Raw genomic sequence first — 25,663 nt, 5'->3', positions numbered from 1 at the left:
ATTGGATGGAAAGCTTTCGGCAAACATAGAGACATTATGAAAAGTAGCTTGCCAGTTTGTATGAAACGAAAAGTATATAAGGAATGTATAATTCCAGCTATGACGTCTGGTTGTGAGACCTGGAAACTGACAAAATCAGTGGGAAATAAATTATTCCGTTCTGAGAGAGCAATGGAAACGCCAGTGTTGGGAATATCTTTAAGATACAGGAAAAGATCAACTTGGGTGAGAGAGCAGACTAAAGTCAAAGATATAATAGAAGTTATAAAAGAACAGAAATGGAAATGGGCAGGCCATGTAGCAAGAATAAGGGATAACCGATATAGCAAGAGGCTGACTAACTGGACACCAAGAGATTGTAAGCATAGCAGAAAAAGGCGAGGAAGGGGGTGGAAAGATGAGACAATGAAATTTGCTAGGAAAACGTGGCAAAGATTGGCTCAGTCAAGGAATTCATGGAGAAAGTTGGGGAAGCCTTTGTTCTGTAGTGGACTTGTAATGGCTGATATATATATATATATATATATATATATATATATATATATATATATATATATATATATATATATATATATATATATACACAGAATATATATATATATATATATATAGATAGATAGATAGATAGATAGATAGATAGACAGATAGACAGACAGATTGATATAGCCTGATGAATGGGAATAGAGAGAGCAGAGCCACTGTAAAAATGAGTGGTTTTGGGGGTCGCAGAGAAGGAACGTAGTGCCAGGAAACATGACCCTCGCACAGGTGAAGGGCACTGTGAAGCGACTGAAAAATGGGAAAGGAGCTGGAGTTGATGAGGTGTATGCAGAGATGATTAAGTGTTGTGAAGAGAGCGGAATGAAGTAATTGCTGGAAATGTGTAAGAAGGCATGGGCAAGTGAAACTGTGCCAGCAGAGTGGAAAAAGGCTGTGATTGTACCCCTGTACAAAAGTAAAGACAAGCGAAGTGAGTACAAGAAGTATCATGGCATAAGTTGATTGTGTGTTGCAGGGAAGGCATATTGGAGAATTATTATTATTTTATATACTGCATAGATAGATAGATAGATAGATAGATAGATATGTGTGTGTGTGTGTGTGTGTGTGTGTGTGTGTGTGTGTGTGTGTGTGTGTGTGTGTGTGTGTGTGTGTGTGTGTGTGCGTGTATCTACAGGGAAAAATTGAAACCTGAAGTGTCCACAAAACTTTCATGTACTCATATCTTCATATCATATTTCCGTTTCTGTGTTTATATGACAGCATATGTATGAATCTCGTGTAACCACGTCCTACATTTGCACGTGAAGATATCGACGTCTGCTCTTAAAAGTGTGGATTGTGTTGGGGCGAGAAACTTCTTCTTTTTTTTTTTTTACGCGCCTGACTCTGGGCAAAGGCTTCAGTGCCTATTCCCAAATCCCAGTAGTCCTCCTTGGGGCCCAGTAGTCCTACATCTCCACATGTCACCAATTCGGTGCTAACACCCACCGTCCATACTGAATACATGTCTCATACAAAGCTGGTGTACTGATATTAGCGGGGGTATTTTTATGACATGTCGGCGGGCCGTTCGGTAGACCAGAAAAGTCTGATTTTATTTTTAATGAATTTCAAATCCTTAAACTGCTCCATGTCCCAGCCGGGATTCGAACCTGGGTTCATTAGAACTGCAGGCAGCCTCTCTACCAAATCTGCCACCGCCCCCTCTAATGTAATTCAACGGCTTTCTTTTATGTAGGTAGGTAGGTTGTAGCTTCCGTAATTTCCAAGGTTACCTAGTATTAGTACTCAGTTGATGAGCTTTGGCTTTTTAAGATAATAGTACAGTATGCTGACAGATTTGGAGAAAAGAGACGTACCGGTAAGTGACACTCATAACTTATTGCAGATGGTTTGAAAAGATGCGAATCGATCCGCAGTAACTAATGATTTACGATATAACTGAGTTTTAGTGCCTAAAGTAGGATTTATTTTTTTCTTTTGCGGTTTTGTTGCAAAATTTGAGAAATGTCACCGGCAGCTCATATTACTTTCCCATTAGCTCTCCAGTGATATGCATGGATCTACTGCAGGTTCAATAGTTTTCAAAATTCCTCGGTTTTGGTGTTAGTTTGGTGCATTTTAGCTTTATTTAGCAAAAAGGTGGCGAATTTAGTGGGTAAAATGAGCCAGGAAAGAATCAACTATTTTAAAAGCAAGCTTTCCGGTGATATGCATAGGTTACTGTATCTTGAGTAATTGCAGAGATAGTGCTGCAGTCCACCATCCAATAAAATGTCTGTAATATTATTATTCTCTCTCACTTTTTTCCTCAAGCAACTTAACAGTAGACAGTGATGTAAAAGAAGAGTGGCTATAAAGGAAATCCTGCAGAGGTGAGTGAGGATACACCCTTCAGCTTCCAGTCTTATACAGAAACCTGGAACATCAAAGTACTCAGCAAATGCTGCAGATGCCTTTTAGGCCAGGCATGGCGAAAGATGCAAAATCTGGGCTTGGCCGCGGAATATAGAGAAAGCAACAGTGAAAGAGTACAGTGCCTGAATCTGTTCTTTCACTGAGCCTGCAGATGTCGAAGATAAACTTGCTGATGTTGGTTACTGTATTATTGATAATGTGCTGTTTTCCACGAAACGACCTTATGATTTTATCCTGCGTCATAATCCTTATTCTATCTTCCCGTGGTTAACAGGGGGCAACAGATGTTACTGTTAGGGACGCGGAAGAGATACTTGAAAAAACAAGCTTTTAATAGAAAATCCAGCCGATCTTTTGATATAAATATACCAGTGTTCTCGTAAGAAGAAGAATCATGCTTATTGTATGTGGATCCACGCTTTCGTAAAACGCCTCTCTATATCATCATGTATTGTGTTATACTCATTGACCCCACCATCATCATCATCCCGGCATTTTGCACGTAAGGATGAGGTACTTCGTAAGGTAGTTTTCAGAGAGCACTAAAAGAGAATATCACGGTAAGGGGAGAACTAATCAGCAACATGCCCAGAGAAATGGTTCATATACTCGTTCACTTACCAGTGAAATTTCCAAAATCCAGACTACGTCACAGGCATCACCTTCTTCACACTTTTTTTTTCCCTTGAAAAATGTGCGTCATATTGCCTGGCCTGTCATCATTGACAACCTGAAATAGTCCACTGCAGAACAGACTCTTCCTACCACTTGCCTTTAATCTTAGGTTGTTTGTTCTCCAGAACTTGGCCCAGGTTTTGTGTCCTTTTGCTTTTTTTTTTTCCTGTAGTTCATTAACAAATTATGACAATACCACGGCCATGCATCGTTTCCATAACACTTTTACGTGACTAGTACCTCATTCATGTGTTAATCTCTTGTTTTGGCTCAGGATTCAGGATATACGGCAATATTAGAGAAATTAAAATGAAAAGCGAAGGCTTTAGCCGGTTCTTCTCAGTCGCAGCACGCCTTCGAGTATCATCCGGTAAAGCGGTAATAATTATATCCATGCAATAACTGTAACTCATCAAAAAGCCAGGTAGCCGTAATGGTGCTAGTATTCCAGAATTATCTATGCCATATTCATATCAAGTGGGAACGATACTGCAGTGATATCAGTCACGGCGTACAGTGCAATGACTGTTTTCCGCTTGGCCAAGGACGCTGCTCATCTGGACGCAGCTGTCAGATATGTGCCGAAATTCCTGACAACAAACTATATCCATTTGTGCTGTATATTGGAATTGCGTTTTATATTAGGAGTTCCCGGGACTTTAATGAAATGTCCTTATGTCTTATATACAGTATATATATATATATATATATATATATATATATATATATATATATATATATATATATATATATATATATATATGTGTGTGTGTGTGTGTGTATGTATGTGTTTACTGTTTGTGTGTGTGTGTGTGTGTGTGTGTGTTTGTGTATGTATGTATGTATGTGTTTACTGTTTGTGTGTGTGTGTGTGTGTGTGTGTGTGTGTGTGTGTGTGTGTGTGTGTGTGCCCGCGCGCGGGAGTGTGCGGGTGTATTGTTTCATTACCTCCTATCAATCTGACAATTTTTCTATTAGTTTTACCTCTCTCTCTCTCTCTCTCTCTCTCTCTCTCTTTCTCTCTCAAAGACACACACACACACACACACACACACACACACACACTGGTCTAGCAGAATACGGTCATTGTTCACACAAGGAAAGAGAAAACATCTTTGATAAACGCACCCATCCAGTCGTCCAGCAACTCAGCACATCCCAAAAGGTGGATACACAGCTAAGTTACAGCTCAGACACACCCTAAATGCACACCACATGCACTACACTCAAACACCATATGCATACCACATACATCTCAGACACACTCCAAAGATGACCCGGACCAACACCAGACACACCACTGATACCCACCACCCCTAAACAGACCCATACATTTGGTGTTGATATAACTCTGTGGATAAACGTTGCCAGATCTCGTATTTCATAATGGCTTCTGAGTGAGTGAATGAGTAAAAGCTTGAGTTAGCGGCACAGTTAGTGACACACGCTAAATTTAATGTCGTCTGGTGCTGCATCAAAACTGGAAAAACATGGCAGCATGTCAGACTACAACTAAGCATTCACTGCCTCTCCTCTGTACAGCTATGGCTACAACTACCAACATCACCTGTCATTATCGTAATGATCATCATCACCTTTTTCATAGCCACCACTATCATCACCATCATCGATGACGTCAGTAATAGCAGCATAACCCACCATCATCATAATCATCATCATCATCATCATCATCCCGTTCCCTCGCACTAGAAACAGAATAGGCAGGATAACAAAAACAGGGATATGGAACACGCTCAAAAGAAAGGGCATTTTCATGTGAAGGATACATGTAAAACTTCATCACGTTCAATAGGACTGCGGGACCTTAGGAAAGGGACTGTGAACTCTATGCCAGGGTCCCAAAAATATGTATGTATATGTATGTATGTATCTGTCTATCTATCTACCCCTCTATCTTTATCTATCTATATTTCAGGTATTCATTTATATAAGCACTCCCCCATACCCTCCCCGCTTCGTCAACGAAATCATCTCCACGACCATCATACTCATCCCGACAACTTTCATTCTGTTCTTCCCTCTACCCCTCCTTCTCCCATCCCTCCCACTCAACCACCCCTCTTCCACTCTCCTTCCCCTCTCCTTCATCTGCCTCCATCTCTTCCTTCCCCTTTCATTTTTCTCTCCTTCTCTGATTTCCTTTCCTCCATGTCCCTTCTCGCCATCTGGTCAATTCACTAGTACACTGGCCTCTGATTCCAATGCTGAACCTTCCCCTCTCTCTCTCTCTCTCTCTCTCTCTCTCTCTCTCTCTCTCTCTTTTCTTGCGAATTATGGCTGTGTTGCAAATGAAAAAGAGGCAATTAAACCAGTGGTAGGCTCCATTAACTAAACAATATTATTGTTTTACGTGATGCAAGCGAACCATTAATATATATATATTTTTTTTAATACAGCAATAGCTGTGTCCCACGACACACACACACACACACACACACACACACACACACACACACACACACACACACACACACACAAATGGAATTCAATGTGGACAAGTGTCATGTAATCAAGTTTGGTAAAAGTGGAAAAAGACCTGATTGGGATTATAAGTTAGGAAATAAAACCCTATACACATCAGAAAGAGAGAAAGACCTAGGAGTGATTATCAATAACAGACTATCTCCGGCTGACCACATCAGCGAGATGGTACGGAACATGTATACACTGCTTGCAAATATGAGAATAGCATTCACATACATAAATGAAGACATGCTAAGAAGGATAATAACATCATTCATTAGACCAACCCTGGAATATGCATCAGTAGTCTGGAGTCCTCATCTCAAAAAGCACATAGACAATATTGAAAAAGTTCAAAGGGCCGCTACAAGATGGATACCAAGCTTAAGGGACCTAAGCTACGAAGAAAGACTAAATAAACTGAATTTACCAACACTACAGGAGAGAAGGAAAAGAGGTGACATGATAATGCTATATAAGTGCATATCAGGGAAGGAGAAAATAGACATAAATGATTACTTAACATATGGAGAAGCATCAGCAAGAGGACACTGCAAAAAACTGCATAAGAAGAGAGGTGATAAAGACGTAAGGAAATTCAGTTTCCCAAACAGAGCAATTGATCAATGGAATGCACTACCGAATGAAATAGTGTGCCAAAACAATTCACAAATTTAAGGATATGTGCGATAAATATGGTTTAAGACACGGGACAGTACGAGCTTGACTCATTCCTGTAAAGATACAATTAGGTAAGAACAATTAGGTAAGAACACACACACACACACACACACACACACACACACACACACACACACACACACACACACACACACACACACACACACACACACACACACCAGTCTTACATAAATCAGAAATACACTTTTCTGGCTCATAATTTCAACAACTTCCAATATTTCTTACAGAAATTACTTTACTTTTTAGCTTTGCATTTGTTCAGAAAAAATCGATTAAGGGAGCTGATGGGCGAATACAGAGGAAAAGACCGAGAGATAGGTGGAAGAATAATTAGAACATCATCATCATTATCATCATCATCATCATCATCATCATCATTACACCACTTCTAACCTAGGTATGAAGTGAGGTAGGGTCCAGAGAGCAAGAAAAAGCATGACAGAAAGAACTATCAATAGTCGACCCAGTTAAATGGATGCAATTCTCATTCCCTCAATATTCAAGCCCCATAAATCCTGGCTCCGTCCCACAGGCATAAACAGTCGACAGAATAAGTATCAGAAGAACTGAGTAGCTGTATTTTGTATTGTACATTGTTGGGTTTGTCATCATTGTAAGGTTGGTGTATCAGTTCTTGGTTTGATTATACCTGGCGGAACTGAAACACTCTCACAACTCGGCCGGTAAGTCACGGTTGCATGAAATTCAATAAGCATTAGGTATAAGGTAGGAATCTGTTCCTTTGGCTACTACACAAATCTGACAGTACTTGGTCCTAACCTGAGCTGAAAGGGGTTTGGGGTTTTTGTTGGGTTAGAAAACGACACACAACAATGGCACGGTATGAGTAGTACGAGTATATACAATACTATCTATCTACCTATTGCCAGACGCCTCAATCCCGTTTGGGGTGGCCACAAACAAATCGCCTCCAAGTCGCCCTGTCCCCCGCCATTTCACTGCCCTGCTCCCAACTCACACACCCCTCTCTCATATACCTCTCCACCCCATCCCTCCATCTCATCCTCGGCCTCCCCCTCCCTCTTCTTCCCTCCACCTCACTCACATACACTCTCTTCGTCAGTCTTTCACCCTCCATCCTCTCCACATGGCCAAACCACCTCAGTGTGTTCCTCATAACGCTTCCTATCACATCCACATCTACACCACAATGCTCCTTTATATCCTCATTCGTCAGCCTGTCTCTCCATGTGACTCCACAGGCTCCTCTTAAATAACTCATTTCCACTGCTCTCACTCTTGACTTGTGTCCTTCCAACAACGTCCAAGCTTCACTTCTGTCATGTAGTAACTTTTTCACTTTCATGCTCACTTCCCTGTTTCTTATCACTGCTTTCAAGGAACCATCAACCTTTCTTTCCTGCTGTACCCTTTCAAGCACTTCACCCTCCAAACCTCAATCCTTACTCATCACACTACCCAAGTACTTAAACGTACTCACATTTTTCAATTCCTCATCATCCAACCTCGCTGTACATTCACTGACTTCACCTCTCTCAAAGACCATCACTTTACTCTTCACTACATTCACCTTTAGATTCCGTTTCTTACACACTCTCCCAAACTCATCCACCAAGCCTTGCAGCTCCCCTTCGTCTTCACTCAATAACACAGTATCATCTGCAAACAACAGTATACAATACACTGTATATATTCCTTTACCACACTTGAACTACTCAAAATGACCAGATCACCTAAGCACACATTCATCTACCCTTTGACCAAATTTTAGTCATCCACATCTTCCATAACTTTATAAATACGAACATAAATTAATAAAAATAAAACAAACTGCTATAGACGAATTTTTAGCCCGTCACATCCCGACTGATTTCGCACCTCCGATACCCCCCAATCCCGAGCTATTTTGGAAAAAAAAAAAAAAAATTGGCTAAAACCTCCGGTTTTGTTGAGAAACAAAGGAAAATCACCAAGAAAGGGCTTACCGGGGTTCATAAGTGGTTGAAACAGGTGAGGTGAGGTCCCCCGCACCAGGTATCGTATTCTGTCACTGACGTGTGAGGCGCTCACGTTTTCTACGGTAGGTAATTTTAGGAGAAACAACAAAGAACACACCTACATTTATTGATTTGAACTAATAAACAATAACAACAACAATATAATTGTTTTCAGTGATATATATATATATATATATATATATATATATATATATATATATATATATATATATATATATATATATATATATATATATATATATATATATCTAAGTTTCTTGTTTCAGTAAACATATTTTTTCTACTTGCATAGTACTGTGTCAGTGCCATTTTACCATTTTTTACAGTAGGTAAATGTTTTCAGTTGTTTTCATTCATTATGATGACATTTAGCATAAGTATTGCGCACATCTGCTTACTCAGCGCAGTCGCTATGACTCTTCTATCAACATACCTTATCATTTTTCCACTTTCATATATTGTTTTTTTTTTTACATTGAACCTTTTAGGAACCAATGTAAGTGTTTTCACTTATATATATTCCTTTCGAGGGTATTTAGCGAAATGTTAGCGCATATTCACGTAGCAATCACACTCGCTACCACTCGATTTCAACTTCTACTTTATTTCTTCACTCCCAATATACTTCCCCACTTACATTACACCCGTTTTCACCTTATACTACTATTTACAAAATAAAGTGCCTTATTTATTCCACTGAGCATCAAAATATTGCATCAAAATACCCTCGCTAGGAATGTTTCGACTTACGTAATATTTATACACTTACATAATAACTTTCCACTTACATTATACCCGTTTCCACTTGACACAACTATTTACATATTTACGGGCCTTATTTATTCCACTGAGCGTCAGAATCTGGCATCTATATACACTTGCTTGGAATGTTTTCACTTGGAAAATATTTATTCACTTACATAATAATTTTCCGCTTATATTACACCCGTTTCCACTTCCATACTACTATTTACATATCTACCGGCCTTATAATTACACTGTGCGTCTGTATGTCGCATTTATTCCTGAGTATGAGCGTCATATCGCATGCACACCTGATCAGAACTGCATCAAGGTGTGATACTCACTGAAACAAGGGTGAATGCAGAGACCCACGTCACACTCTAAGCACTCATAGCGGGTGTCTTTTCTCTGAGTGGTGGGTCTCACCCGGGAATTACTACACACATGACACCTGCGTTGGGGCCTAGGTCTATTTGGCTGGGGAGGTATAGGAGTGGGGAAATGGCGGGCGGATATTCTCCGGGGAGTTTGGACGGCAGGGGCAGTGCGTGTGCGTTGCTGGGGCCTCTCGACCGCATACCTCGCAAAAATCTCACATGTAACCTCCCTCACAAACCCTTCAAAGGATTCCTGCATTCCTGTAGTCATGGCATGCAGGTGGTGGCAATTTAGGGCAGTTATATCTAGCAGATGAAAGAATAGCTTTTTGTACCACTTCATCGTGGCCCTGGCACACTCGACAGTGGATATCATGGAGTCTGACTGGTCCACCAGGCACATGTTGATGTTGTAATCAAAGACACACTCAGGTTTCCAGATGTGGCGCCTCCTCTCGCTGTGGTAATCTACGGACTCTGTACAATGCATCAAGGGGCGGTGAACCGTGGACAATAGGCTGGCTTCTCTGTTGTGGTTCCACAGTGTTGCTAGGATATTGTTAGCCTGGAAGAATACCACCTCATTTTTCTCTATTTTCTGCCCCACCTTTACCATGTGACACCGGTTCACCTTGACGGTACCACAGATTCCCGTGTCATGCCTGTGTAGATAACGAGCGAGAAGAGGGCTAGTGTACCAGTTTTCCAAGTAAAGGACGTGACCACGATGAAGTAGTCTTGAATCATTGTCTTTACCACTTCTCCAGACAGTCCAATACTCCGATCCTATATTATGTCTGTCTGTGCTCTGGTGTACAAGACTATGTCTTGCACATAACAAGTCCTACAGTACAGTCACACATAACAAAGATCTTGAACTCAAAACGGTGCCTTTTGCTGGGTATGTACTGCCGAAAGGAAATATTGCCTCGCCACAAGACGAGACTCTCGTTTATGACAAGGTCTCTATAGGGATAAGATGAGGAATGGAAGGTTTGCCTTAGGTGATCAAAAACCAACCTAATTCGCCTCATCTTATCTGTGTCATTTGCATTTGCAAGATCATCAGGATCGTAAAAGTGGAGGCGACTTAGAATTTGCTGAAACTGATTACGGCTCATAATTTTGCCAAATATTTGTGTCTGCATGATAGGATCCCTTGTCCAGAGTGCCGGAATTTTGTTTTTTCGTACAATACCCATCAAAAGTACCAGGGCAAAAAACAAAAACATTTCTGCAAGGGACACAGGGTAATCATAAATGATGGAATGCCTGCTCCTTGTGCCAAGTCTTTCACTCTCACGCCGCTGGCTGCTAGCAAAATGGTTGATTTGTTCCACTATTTGCTCCACAAAACCCTCACTGAAAAACAGGTGGAAAAAATCCAGCCTAGTGGAACTACAGTGAATTCCTGGAGCCGTGCAGCCAGCGTGCCCCTGCTCAGTGAAGGGGTGAATGATCATGGAAAAATCACTGCCATCCTCCCAGTTCCAATTCACATAACCCTTGCTCCCATCGTCCCCATCGTCGCCTTCATTGGGGTGGGAAGGAGATGCTGGTGGGGGAGGTTGGGGAGGAGCAGTGTGGAGGGCTTCCCTATTCATACTCCTCCTCCCTTGGCCTTTACCCATCCCCTTTCCCTTACCCTTATGGCCTTGGAGAAAATCAGGGGGCCGTCGGGAGGAAGTCTGGGAATATTGGGGAGCATAAGACATGCTGGGGAGTGGTTCCTCCTCACCTTCCCCCTCCATCACCACACCACATGATTCATCACGCACCCTCACTGTCCCACGTGATACGCCCAGCCGCCTCACACCACCATGGGAGAGCGATGAATCACTCCAGCCACTCTCACTTTCAATTGCTGTCCCCGAACTTTTGATTTCACTCCCCACCCCCTCCACACCACTTCCGCCTTCCCCAAACAAAAGACTAGGCCCATACCTGCTAGGACAACGTGCTGTGCTCTCGGGGCCGCGATGGGTGATTATTTCGCCACTGTACCAAGTGGTAGCACGTCCCACGGCTCCATCCTCGTCATCGAAATTGGGCTCCACATCATGTAGGGGCTGCCTGGAGGTGGTTGCACGCTGCTTTGGTGCAGGCTGGCCCTCTCTAGCAGCACGATACATTATGTAGCGCCACTTCCTGGGGGACGGGACCTCCTCATCACTGCTGCTTGTTTCCTCCTCCTCTGGTTGGACATAATCTTTGTCCACCACCTCGTCATCGAGTGGCGAATCACTGTCGCCTGTGAAGGCGTCCAGGGCGGCTTGGATTTCCTCCTCCGAGAGACCTTTGTGCGCCATGTCTGACCTGGGTCACTGCTAACAGGTGAGTGACCAAGCCAAAGGTAAGTGCGGGTTGCGCGGGGTCGCCGAGTGTCCCTGCCTGGTGGCAGGTAGGAGAAGGTCGAACGACCCTACGTACCAAAAATCAAGCGAGAGATTTGAAAATTGTGAAAATTATGAACCATGCAATTGCACAATGTACCAGTACGTTGATGGGACTGGCAAATACATAATGTTGCAATGTAGTGGTACATTGATGGGACGCCTTGTGTTAAGGAAGCCATACCAGTTTCATACTGGACAGTCTTCACACACAAGGCGGACACTTTTCTCCGATTCAGGAATCATCTAAACACAGCCAACTGTTCACAATCACGTAATATAGGACGAGAGCGCGCGCGTGCACACACACACACACACACACACACATATATATATATATATATATATATATATATATATATATATATATATATATATATATATATATATATATACAGTATATATATATAGATAGATAGATAGATAGATAGATAGATATATGAAAAATTGTAATCATTTTTCAATGCCGCACAAATCACTTAGTAAGGAATGTGGGGAGCGTGAGGTCTTGGCGGGCGAAAATGAAATGACAGGAAACATTTCACTCAGGGCGGCCAGGCGTAAAGAACGACTATTGTTAGTCCGTATGCCATTAAAAAATTTCTAGTATAGCTAGAAGTGTCATTTTTTTTACGAAATGGATCGGAGGTAAATGCTCTACAATATTCTATGATCATTGCCGAAATGTTTATATATCTGTGAGTAAATGAGCATTGAATAAATAAGTGAATGATACAATATGGTAATTCCATTATTTTTTACATTTTTGTTCCATTCACTAGGAAAACTATTCATTAATTTATAACATAAACCAGTTTCAAAACAATACAGTTATAATAAGGGTGGGGGAATGAAATTATTGAAATCAGTTTTTCATACCGCACGAATCGCTGGGTGAGGCGTGTGGGGAGCGTGAGGTCTGGGCTGGCCAAGAGACTGTCACTCAGCACTTGCAAGTGGTTGGACTCCGGTTGCGTCGAAAGAGTGCGAGAGGGATAATAATAATAATAATGATAATAATAATAATTTGTCATTCTGTCTCTCCATGTACAGTTACGTCCACTTCTAACGAGTACACCGGGTGGTGTGCTTGGTGAAATGTGGCACCACAGTGTTTGTTTACATCGTAGTAACAGCAAGTGAATGGGCAGACCAGCTACAGTTTCTAGTAACCACACAAAAACAATGTTCTATCATGTCATTCTCAGTCTACAAATGCAAGTGTTTGCAACGTATGTATAGTGGAAGGTAGAAAAACAAATAGTAATGCCATTGGCTCCCATTGTTTCTCTGACAGGAGATGACTGGGAGGTGAAGTGAAACGGAGGGGAGAGGGCAGGTGGTGGGGGCGCATGTATCGAAACTTTGACCTGTTTCGTTTAGAAAGATGAAGGATGTGATTATACAAATGTTCTGAGGTGATCTGTAACTCCGTATGTAATAACCTGTATTGGATGAATGTTGGAGTCTTAATGCTCATCATACAATGTGGTGAACAACTGTAGCTGTGCATCAATGTTAGGTGTGACGTCTGGTGTCTCGAAACGTGGTTCACCTGAGTCTAGTGAGTGTGCAGCTCAACTGCTGTAACATTATTGTTGCTGAATCAGGGAGGCCACAAATGATTCATGATAGTGCACGTAACACAACGGTCATGCTATGTTGTGCTTCATGCAGTCTGTTTTATTGTGAGGAAAAACAATCATTATTTTTGCAAACCATGGTATAAGTAGATGTCCTCTTGCATAAGGTTATAGCTACTTTGAGTGTTGGACAACTATTGGCTTAGTGGGTGAAAATGTTTTGCAGTCATCATGCTGATGGATCACGCGGAGGTAATGAGATACTGTATTTGCATAATGAATGCATATCTTGTAATATAATAATTGAAATAACGGTGTTACAGATATTCAGGCCAGAAATGATGTCGCTTTCTTCGAGGTGCTGTTTCATTAGTCTGGATAGCTGTGACACAACATCCACAAACACTGATCAACGTATATAATACTCTCTTTAAAATATTCATACATTAGTTTTCATACAAGTATTGCACATTCAGGCCCACATTAGCTTCAGACGCATGATACTATTTAATCGTGAGTCTACACTCACACACTGTTCATCCAGAGGGACGAATATTCCCATTAACATGCATGTCTGTCCGTTGTCTGCCATTATAACACAAGGTTTTAGTGTGTGGCCACGGCTACACAAAATATATCAGTGGCGTGGTGCTGCTGGGAGTGCCCATTATTGCATAATTGTAGTCTACGAGTGTTTGTGCAGGGAGTTTGGTTATACACTTCACCGACTTATTCACACTCATGCCAACCTAGCAGCCAAAGTCGCGGTTTTTGTGACTATACTGTCTGACCATTGAACACACTTTCACCTCCCAGCAGTCTGAATGAGGTCCTGTTTTCAGCCAATAGAAACATTAAATAATACAGTGAAGAACGCAGTATTAAATGTAAAGTAATGAGTGTTTTAAGCTCCGTGTCATCACGCGCTATAGGCATAATACCCCCGGGTTCTGAACCTACCCCACGTCATCCAGTGGATTTACACAAGGTCATTGATAAGGCAGCATTCTCGCCGTAGTGATGCGATATGATAAGGAACTCAGTATCAGCTCTGATTACCCATTAAACGAGAAAGGGGCCGGAATTTTGTGAAGAGAGAGAGAGAGAGGGAGAGTAGAGCGTCTCTCTCTTTCCTTTTGTTTCATATATATATATATATATATATATATATATATATATATATATATATATATATATATATATATATATATATATATATATATATTTAAGGAAAGAGAGAGAGAGAGACAGAGACAGAGGCCTCTCTCTGTCTCTCTCTCTCTCTCTCTCTCTCTCTCTCTCTTTCTCTTTTAAATAGCCTGTAAACAAGGAGTCTTGTTATGCTCACACTACACAGGTGGGTGATAAGAGGCTACCGCCATTGCAGATGGACACCCAGGGAGACAAGGGCCACCCTATCCTTCCCTGGGTCAATTATGTCGTATAGTAGCAACTTGTAATGACATCATGAATGGACCTCTCTCTCTCTCTCTCTCTCTCTCTCTCCACAAAATTCCGACCCTTTCTTGTTTAATGGGTAACGAGTCCTGATACTGACTGACATATCATATCGCATCACCACGACGAGAATGCTGCCTTATCAATGACCTTGTGTAAATCCACTGGATGACGTGGGGTAGGTTCAGAACCCGGGGGTATTATGCCTAAAGCGCGGTGGTTGGGTTTTACCATGCTGGTGCTGGTGCATCAGTGTTAGTTACATTTACTTGGACGCTCCAGCAGCACTCAACCTTTATCCTACCGTAGGTCCAGCTTATCCTTGGCTGTGATATACTGTATAAGCCTCTATGATGACACGGTGCTTAAAATACTCATTACTTTACATATAAATTGCATTGTTTACGTCATTAATTAATGTTGCTATTAGATGAAAAAAGGACTTCATTCAGACTGTTGAGAGGTGAAAGTGTGTTCAATGGTCTGTCAGTAAAGACAACATAACCGCGACTTTGGCTGCTATCTTGGCATGAGTGTGAAATGAGTCGTTGAAATGTATAACCAGACTTCCTGCACAACACACGTAGACTATACGCAATTTTACACTATCTCAGCAGCACCACGCCATTTTTTGTAGCTGTGGCTACATACTAAAACCTTGTGTTATAATGGTAGACAACGGACAGACATGCATAGAGTGGCTAGTGTTTCAGTTCGTTATATGTCCGTTTATCACACACAATCGTTGCAGACGTATCTACTGTGTTAACCTGGATCTGGACTGGCCAGTTGCATTACTGGACTCCTACACAAACAAGGCTAGACTATGCAATTTTCCTAGCAAAACGACACCACCGAAATGTCTCTGTGACGGAGAATACTGGCCCGAAACTATCCTTGCAATTTCATGACAATGAACTCACGTAGTATATCAATCGTTGGAAAAGGAGAAGCAGGATCTAAAATATCATGATGTGTAATGAGTACCGGGGACTGTGGTGGTGGTGATTGTTGATGGGAAGCAAAACGTCGTTATGGTATAGTTGTTTAGAGCCATCAAACGAGATTCATAGTAACCTCAAGTTCGACAATAGATTTTGATATTACGGATATCTGTGATGCTGTGTCCCATGACGCTGAACAGTGAAAACGATATTCCCAAGACAGTTAGATATAGATCAAAACATTTGGTAGGTGGGGGGGATTTAGGAGAGGTTGGTCAGTGGGACGGAGTATTAGAAGAGGAATGAAATATAGCAGGAATGGAGCGGGGGTGGAGGGTGGAATTGGCCACCCTGCGTGATGGCAAGGTCTGTGTGTGGAAGTGGATTGTTGTGGAGTAGGAGCGTGTGAGGAAGTGGGCAGGTAGGAGTTGGGTCATAACCAACATAATATTATGTGATTTTTGATGTTCATAAGATAAATATTGGTCCCTCTGGATGAACAATGTGTGACTGTAGACACACGATTAAATAGTATAATGCGTCTGGAGAGAGAGAGAGAGAGAGAGAGAGAGAGAGAGAGAGAGAGAAAGAGAGAGAGAGAGTCTTACTCTCTTTCGTTTTATATATATATATATATATATATATATATATATATATATATATATATATATATATAATGTATATATATATATATATAGAGAGAGAGAGAGAGAGAGAGAAAGAAAAAGACACCCTCTCTCTCTCTCTTTCTCTCTCACTCTCACACAAAATTCCGGCCCTTTCTCGTTTAATGGGTAATCAGAGCTGATACTGACTTCCTTATCATATCGCATCACTATGACGAGATTGCTGCCTTATCAATTACCTTGTGTAATTCCACTGGATGACGTGGGGTAGGTTCAGAACCCGGAGGTATTATGCCTATAGCGCGTGATGACACGGTGCTTAAAACACTCATTACTTTACATTTAATACTGCGTTCTTCACTGTATTATTTAATGTTTCTATTGGCTGAAAACAGGACCTCATTCAGACTGCTGGGAGGTGAAAGTGTGTTCAATGGTCAGACAGTATAGTCACAAAAACCGCGACTTTGGCTGCTAGCTTGGCATGAGTGTGAATAAGTCGGTGAAGTGTATAACCAAACTCCCTGCACAAACACTCGTAGACTACAATTATGCAATAATGGGCACTCCCAGCAGCACCACGCCACTGATATATTTTGTGTAGCCGTGGCCACACACTAAAACCTTGTGTTATAATGGCAGACAACGGACAGACATGCATGTTAATGGGAATATTCGTCCCTCTGGATGAACAGTGTGTGAGTGTAGACTCACGATTAAATAGTATCATGCGTCTGAAGCTAAGGTGGGCCTGAATGTGCAATACTTGTATGAAAACTAATGTATGAATATTTTAAAGAGAGTATTATATACGTCGATCAGTGTTTGTGGATGTTGTGTCACAGCTATCCAGACTAATGAAATAGCACTTCGAAGAAAGCGACATCATTTTTGGGCTGAATATCTGTAACACCGTTATTTCAATTATTATATTACAAGATATGCATTCATTATGCAAATACAGTATCTCATTACCTCCGCGTGATCCATCAGTATGATGACTGCAAAACATTTTCACCCAATAAGCCAATAGTTGTCCAACACTCAAAGTAGCTATAACCTTATGCAAGAGGACATCTACTTATACCATGGTTTGCAAAAATAATGATTGTTTTTCCTCACAATAAAACAGACTGCATGAAGTACAACATAGCATGACCGTTGTGTTACGTGCACTATCATGAATCATTTGTGGCCTCCCTGATTCAGCAACAATAATGTTACAGCAGTTGAGCTGCACACTCACTAGATTCAGGTGAACCACGTTTCGAGACACCAGACGTCACACCTAACATTGATGCACAGCTACAGTTGTTCACCACATTGTATGATGAACATTAAGACTCCAACATTCATCCAATACAGGTTATTACATACGGAGTTAGAGATCACCTCAGAACATTTGTATAATCACATCCTTCATCTTTCTAAACGAAATAGGACAAAGTTTCGATACATGCGCTCCCACCACCTGCCCCCTCCCCTCCGTTCCACCTCGCCTCACAGTCATCTTTCAGAGAATCAATGGGAGCTAATGGCATTACTATTTGCTTTTCTCTTTACCTTCCACTATACATACGTGGCAGACACTTGCTCTTGTAGACAGAGTATGACTTGATAGGACATTGTTTCTGTGGGTACTAGATACTGTAACGGAGGGGAAGCTTTGGCGGGTCTGCCCATTCACTTACTAATACTACGATGTAAACAAACACAGTGGTGCCACATTTCATCAAGCACACCACCCGGTGTACTCGTTAGAAGTGGAGGTAACTGTACCTCCATATGCTCCTCTCAAATAACTAATTTCCACAGCTTTCACTCTTAACTTGTGCCCTTCCAACAAGGCCCAAGCTTCACCTCCATATGTTAGAGTTGATATCACAATACTCTCATTCAGCAGGTGTTTTACTTCCATGCTCACTTCCCCATTTCTTATCAATGTTTCAAAGAACCATCAACCTACCTTCCTTGTTGTACCTTTCAAGAACTTCATCCTTCAAACTTCCATCCTTACTCATCACACTACCCAAGAACTTAAATGCACTCAAATTTTCCATTTCCTCATCATCCAATGTCACTGTACTTTCAGTAACTTAATTTCTTTCTATGACCATAACTTTATTCTTCTGTACATTCACCTTTAGATTCCATTTAATACACACTCTCCCAGACTCATTCACAAAGCCATGCAGTTCCCCTTCGTCTTCACTTAACCCTCTCAGGCACAGTCACGCGATTTGTGTTCCATGTGGATTGTTACAAAGAAGCACAGTCATACAAATCGTGTTCCTAAGAACAAAAAAAATGCCAAAAATTAAGTTTCTGGGCGATTTGCATCAAATTTTGATCTGTTCTAGCGAGCGCGTTGGTTTCCCGCAGTAAGTCATTGGCAACAATGAGGTCCTTCATGGGGCCCAGCACATAGTGATAACCCTCAGTTTCTTCTAAGCAGCCAGGCAGTAGGGCTGCGTCGCGTGTCCTGTCCCTTTAAACTCCTACTAATTCTCTCCCTCCCCCCCGAGCTGAAGCCCCTATGGTCTCAGTGTGATAATCTATTATTTGTGAGCATATTTGTATGTGATATTGTTGATGGAAAATAGATATATGTCACAAAAAGGAATTGTGCCCATTATCATTCATTAGGCTTAGAGGCAATACGCGTGTTCACTGTAGCAGGATTTCGCCTCTCACGCTCCCCTATGCCCTATGGCATGAGTACATATATATATATATATATATATATATATATATATATATATATATATATATATATATATATATATATATATATATAATGAAGCCAATGCCTAAACTGTATTTTGTGTGAAAGATATTGTGGCTGGCTTGGTGAAATTATGGAACTAGTTAGCGTTACGGACGCCATAAACCATAGTGTGGAATGGGGCAGGCATCATATACGCATTATAGTCGAGAAGGGATAATTAGAAGTGTTTAGGGATGGAACTATTGTGATTCTTATAGTGAAAATGCATATGGAATTGTGTGAAATATACCTCAAACATGCTGCGAGTATTTGTGAAGGAGTGTGGTGTGTGCCAATGCAATAGTGTTGCATCATACTCTCCCGATGAAGGATGCTGCATCACAGTTACGTTGAACCATAGTAAGGAAGGAAATAATTACAGAGGTTGGGGTGGAATCATTAAGGTAGACATGTTTTTGTGTATGATATAGTATGCAGTGTAAGTGAAATGTGCCACATATCCTCGTGCGGCATAAGTTACGGTGCGTAGCGTAGGTTAGCAATACCTTAGTGGCAGGTGTCCTCAGGAGATAGGGATGCCTAGGAACGACGGACGTCATTGAACAGGTACTGTACCTTGGGCTGACATTTACTGATAATTTATAATTTATGTAAAATATACATGAACTATGCCGCAAGTGGTAGTTTAGGTGGTAGCATAGGTGAGCGATACTTTAGCATCAGGTGTGCTGGGAAAGGTAACGATGCCAAGGAATGGAGGACGTCAATGAACAGGTACTGCACCTTGGTCTGACATTTAGTGATAACTTATACTTTATGTAAAATATATGTGAACCGTGCCGTGAGTGTTCGTTTAGGTGCGTAGCGTAGGTGAGCAATACTTTAGCGTCAGGTGTGCTGGGAAAGGTAACGATGGCAAGGAACGACGGACGTCACTGAACAGGTACTGTACCTTGGTCTGACAATTAGTGACAACTTGTACTTTATGTAAAATATACGTGAACTGTGCCGCAAGTGTTCATTTAGGTGCGTCACTAACACTTACACACACACACACTAACACACTTGCACACACTAACACAGACACTCGCACGCACACTCACACACACTCACAAACACACACACTCACACTCACACACACACTAACACACTTACACACATACTACCACAGACACTCACACACACACACACACACACACACACACACACACACACACACACACATCCTTAAATTTGTGAATTGTGTGCCAAAACAATTCACAAATTTAAGGATATGTACGGTACATTAATATGGTTTATGACATGGGACAGTACGAGCTTGACTCATTCCTGTAAAGATACAATTAGGTAAGAACAATTAGGTAAGAACACACACACACACACACACACACACACACACACACACACACACACACACACACACACACACACACACACTCACACACACACACTCACACACACGCACAAATACACACACTAACACACTTACCCACACACACACACACACACACACACACACACACACACACACACACATACACACACACACACACACACACACACACACACACACACACACACACACACACTCACACACACTACATAATTCCTCATCATCCAATCCCAGAAGGTCCTACAACTCCATCAACAACCCTGGAGGAAGTGAATTCTCCGAAATTTGTTGATATGTATATTGACCTATTATCATACCTCTATAATTTTCGGGCAAATAACCTTCTCCTACACATTACACACATGACAGAAAGTACAGCTTCAGTAGCAGTAACTTGGAAATGGTGGTGTTAATGTGTAGTAGGTTACACCCATGAAGAAAAAACAACACTGGAAGATTTTACAGTCTGTACATAAAAAAAAAAAAAAAAAAAAAAAAAAGCTTTGGGAGCATAGTCTTTTGGCAAAGGGGGAGAAAACACTTTTTTTTTTGCTTGCAGTAAAAGTAGGTAGCAACCGGAAGAGTAATCTAGCTTTGTCGTCCTATTACTCGAGAACTATTGAACGTATCGATTTCCTGTAAGAACCATGATAAAGAGCAGTAAATTCTACGTATGTTCATTTGAGAATATAAGCCTTTGGGAACATTTTCTGTTGGAAAAGTTGGGGGAACAGACTTTGTTTTTTTCCTTGCTAGCGGCAAAGTCAAAAGCGCTCGGAGGAGTAATCTCAATTTGTCGGCCAATTACTCGAAAACTATTGGACGTATCGATTTCCTGTAAGAACCATGATTAAGAGCAGTAAATTCTACGTATGTACAAGAGATAATAATGTAATGTCAATGATAAGAATTCGTTGTTACGTAGGCTGGAATATAGAGAAACCTGTGAGAGCATCATGAAAGTGACGCACGGACGTGAGTTCCCAGTCGTTTTTGGTGATTTACTCGAAAACTATGAGGCGTATCGAAACCATCTGTGCTCATTAGAAAGCTCGTGAAATTCTGCATAATACTATGCAATAAAAACATATGGTGTGCGAGAAAAGCTCAGAATGAGAGCTCATTGATTTTTTTCAAAAATGGCTTTACAGTTTTTGGCTATTTTCTAGAAAACTACAAATCGTATCACAACCAGATTTGTCTCTTTAGAAAGCTGATGAAATTTCTCTATCAAAACTCCTAATAACATTTTCCTGTATGATGGAAAACATTCGAATGGAGAAGTTGGAAAGTGAAAGTGACAGCGAAATGTTTATTCACAGCCGCCTAATGTTGTTTTATTCATGTTCTCTTGTTTTTTTTTTTTTTTTGTGGTGCTTATCAGCTAGAACAAACATCGACGAATAAGACGACATAGGTTTCATGGCAGTATATTGCTGTTTGGGTGGCGAAAATAAGGCGAGAATATGTGGTATTTGCCGCGCGCGGACAGCCGAGCCAGGCGGCCAGGCAGATAAAATCGTGCGCAGGAAACCTTACCAAAACTTATCGTGCACGAGAGGGTCAATACAGTATCACCTGCAAACAAGAGTACAGGAAGTTCCCAAACACTGCCCTCTCTTATTCGGGCTACCCGAACATCCACTGATCTACCCTCTATCTGTTTTATAAACCCATCCATATACAACTTGAACAGCCATGAAGACGTGACACATCCCTGTCTCGATCCAACCTTCAGATAGAAATATTCACTCATTCCATGATCTACACTTGCTGCAACCTTAGCACCCTCATACATACTCTTCACGGCACTCAACAACTGCCCATTCACTCCACATATCCTTAATTTTTCCAGATTCCTTGTCTATTCACTCTGTCCTATGCTTTCCCAAAATCCATGAAGGCCATATGCAACTTCTTTACCTTCTCTAGAAAATTTTCTAATAAATACTTGAGGATGAATATCTGATCTACACAACATCTTCCCTTCCCCAAACCTCCCTGTTCTTCATCAACTAATTCCTCTGTTATTTCTCTACATCGGGACTCCACCTTCCTCCAAGGCCAATCTGCACGCCGTCCACATCCATTCTACTACTATCTCTCCCCAGTGCTTCAGTATTTCACCACACACTACATCAATTCCTTGGGTTTTCCCTGTTTTGCCTTTCTTCATTGGTTCCACTCCTTCTATCCTACTGATCTCTTTTTTACTTCTTACCACCCTCCTTCTCCCAGCCATTCCTCAACCTCCTGTACTTGCAGTACTTTCATTCTCCATGTTTAACTTTTTTTTTTTTTTTTTTGAAGAGTTCCGTTCATCTGCTCACTTCTTCTTCCCTCTCCACAATCAGTCTACCACTTTCATCTTATACCACTTTCATCTCTGCCTACTAACTTCTTTATCACCCTGTCCAATTTTCTTATCTCCCTCCAGAACATTGTCTTACATGCCCCCCACTTTACTCTCAGATTCCTTCCTAATTCCTCATCCACTCATTTCTCACTCACTCTTACTAATCTTTTCACCTCCCTCTTCTTCTCAACATAAAACTCTCTTCCATCTCTCAACTTCCTCCATGCCTCTGCTTCCCATCCACTCACTATATGGTACCTTCTTTTGCACCACAGCTTGCCTCACCTCTGCACACCACCATGTTTTTGCATCCATCCCCTTTCGTCATCTCTTCACTCCACACCCCACCTCACATGCTGCACAGATTTCTTCTGTTAAAATCTTGCACACTCCTTCTGTTCTGCTAGATGTTTTAAGGTCGACTTCTCGTTACTTAGAGCACCTGGCGATTGAGCTGGGGTCCTCTTTCTAGACCGGAGCTAAAATACACGAGAAGAGCAAGACACAAAAACTCTAGGCAACAACATTACAAGTCACAAACTTTATACAATACAAATGAGAATGACACACAATACACTATTTATAATTATTTGGCCTGGATAGACTATAGGGTCCTGACTGGTTAATGAGTATCACGCAGGATACTGGGCGAACACTGTATAGTACAGGATATTCACTATATGTAATGGGTTAGTTAGGTTGGAGTATCAGTGTGAGTGTCTTATAAGGTACATCACAGTGACCCAGGTACTAATGTAACACTGTCTTACGCCTGGGCACAAGAATTATACTATAGTCACTTTTAGGAGCAGTCACTGTTACACTGAGCCGGGCGAGGGACTCTGGTTGTGTTATGGGGACCAGGTGAGTCCCAAATGTCGGCCAGGTGTTGGTGGGTCCTTGTCAGGTGTCCCTTCACTCGAGGGCCACGGGATGACTCTCAATGGTGATGTCGTTGGTTGGGGGCTATGGTCGGGTGTGGAGAGGGGCCCTTTACTCGAGGGGCCTGTCAGAGTGGTCTGGTCCTCCAAGCTGGAACCAAACAGGCTGAGCAGGCACTCTTGCCTGTGCCTACTCTAGGGAGAGGGTTGCCTGGAGTTGGAGAGGGCGCACCCTGGGGGAGTTGGAGGGCGCCATGGGGTGTCTGGCATCTGCGGTCTCCCTTCTGCTAGGCCGCCGTCAGGGTAGGACTGCGGCGTCGCCTCGGGCAGGAGTCCGTCAGGGGGTTGTCGTCCTCGGGCGCCGACTGAATGGCACACGCTCCCAGGGGCAGCACGGGGCGATGCCACACTGTCTCCGGGCCGAAGGGATCCTTCTGAAGGCTGCCTTGGGGGAGGAGAGCAGGGGGAGGACAGCTAGAGGCTGTTCCTCTCCTGCAGGCATGGCTGGAGACCGTCGTCGCCGGTGCCCTGCAAGGGGAGTGACGTGCAGGCGGAGGCCGTCACTGGTGTCTTACTCCCGTTGGCAGCTACAGGAGGAGAGGAGACCCAGGCGTGGCTGGAGGCCGTTGCTGGTTCCTGTAGGAGGGAAGGGGGGCGCAGCAGCACCCGAGCGGCTGGAGGCCGTCTCTGGTTTGGAGCGGCTGAGGCTGTCTCCTTTTAATGTGAGGCTGAGTCCATCTCTTTTTGTGTGAGCAGCTGAGGCCATCTCTACTTGTGAGTGGTGGAGGCTGTCTCCCTCTTATGAGTGGCTGAGGCCGTCTTTTTTTTTTGGTGTGCAGCTGAGGTCGTCACATGGGTGTTGCTCAGGACTGAAGGTTTAGTCCCACCCCGAACCTGTCGAGGGCTAGTCCAGTTCGGAGGTAGTTCTCCCGGACTGAAACTTTCTCGCTGGGTCTGTTGCGGGCAATACGGGCGCGGGGCCATAGGGGATGTATGTCCCTCTAGCCGGGACGATCCGTGCTCCTTACCAGCCCCTCCGTAGTCTCCTCCTGGGGTGGGGATTGCGACGTCTGGATGGTGGGTTGCCACGGCAGGTATTTCACCTTCCACATCCCCCATCTGCTCCAAATCATATTTACACAATCACTCCTTCACTTCTCTCATATCCAGCTTTTTTTCTCACCCTTTTGCAACCTTTCTACACCCCTTGTATACACTACTTCCTCCTGTCCTTCCCACCTTCTATTTCTCCATTTCACTTGAACGTTGACATCACCACCATCAAGAAGCCAGCTCCCCAGCCTCTGTATGTTCATGCATCAATTACATACCGTCTCACTCTGTCATCCACAAACACATAATCAGTGACTGCCTTCCGTTTACTCAGTTCAACACCCACCCTTCTCATCATTCGCCATGTATACCTGTGGATCATTTTGTGCCTAAAGAGGGTATAGGCTACCACTAACCCCTTCCTCGCACAAATATCCAATAGAGCACTGCCATTTGCATCCGCGTCTGCAGGCACACCCCCCTCACCAACTACTCCGTCCACATTCAAATTCCCTACTTATCTATCCATATCTCCAATAAAAAACGCCCTCTCATTCCTCTCTAACTTTTTCATGGACGCTTCCACATTTTCCCAGAAGTCATCTTTCACTCTGCTTGCATGATCTTGTGTTGGGACACACACACACACACACACACACACACACACACACACACACACACACACACACACACACACACACACACACACAATCGTTCATGTTTGTATTCCCACTTTCAGTCTTACCAACACAATCCTTGAACCAACTGATCCATACTTTCCTATATTCTCCTTTCATCTCTTGCACACAACAATACATACACCGTATTTGCCCTCTAATTCTGAT

General features: G+C 42.4%; 1 protein-coding gene across 1 annotated transcript in view; it reads right to left on the bottom strand.

Moving 5' to 3' along the window:
* The window catches only part of LOC145398676 (histone-lysine N-methyltransferase SETMAR-like), a 55,200-nt gene extending 43,665 nt beyond the window's left edge, over positions 1–11,535 (bottom strand). Inside the window, exon 1 of the mRNA XM_080271481.1 lies at positions 11,348–11,535. Within this exon, the coding sequence (XP_080127607.1) occupies positions 11,348–11,535 (188 nt within the window). The remainder of the gene's footprint in view (positions 1–11,347) is intronic.
* Between the last annotated feature and the right edge of the window lie 14,128 nt (positions 11,536–25,663).

Source organism: Coenobita brevimanus, chromosome 46, assembly GCF_032717465.1.
Source record: "Coenobita brevimanus isolate Jiangsu-jjx chromosome 46, ASM3271746v2, whole genome shotgun sequence".
Taxonomy (NCBI): domain Eukaryota; kingdom Metazoa; phylum Arthropoda; class Malacostraca; order Decapoda; family Coenobitidae; genus Coenobita; species Coenobita brevimanus.
The sequence above is the reverse complement of the archived record's forward strand: the minus strand, read 5'-3'. Positions and strand labels throughout refer to the sequence as shown.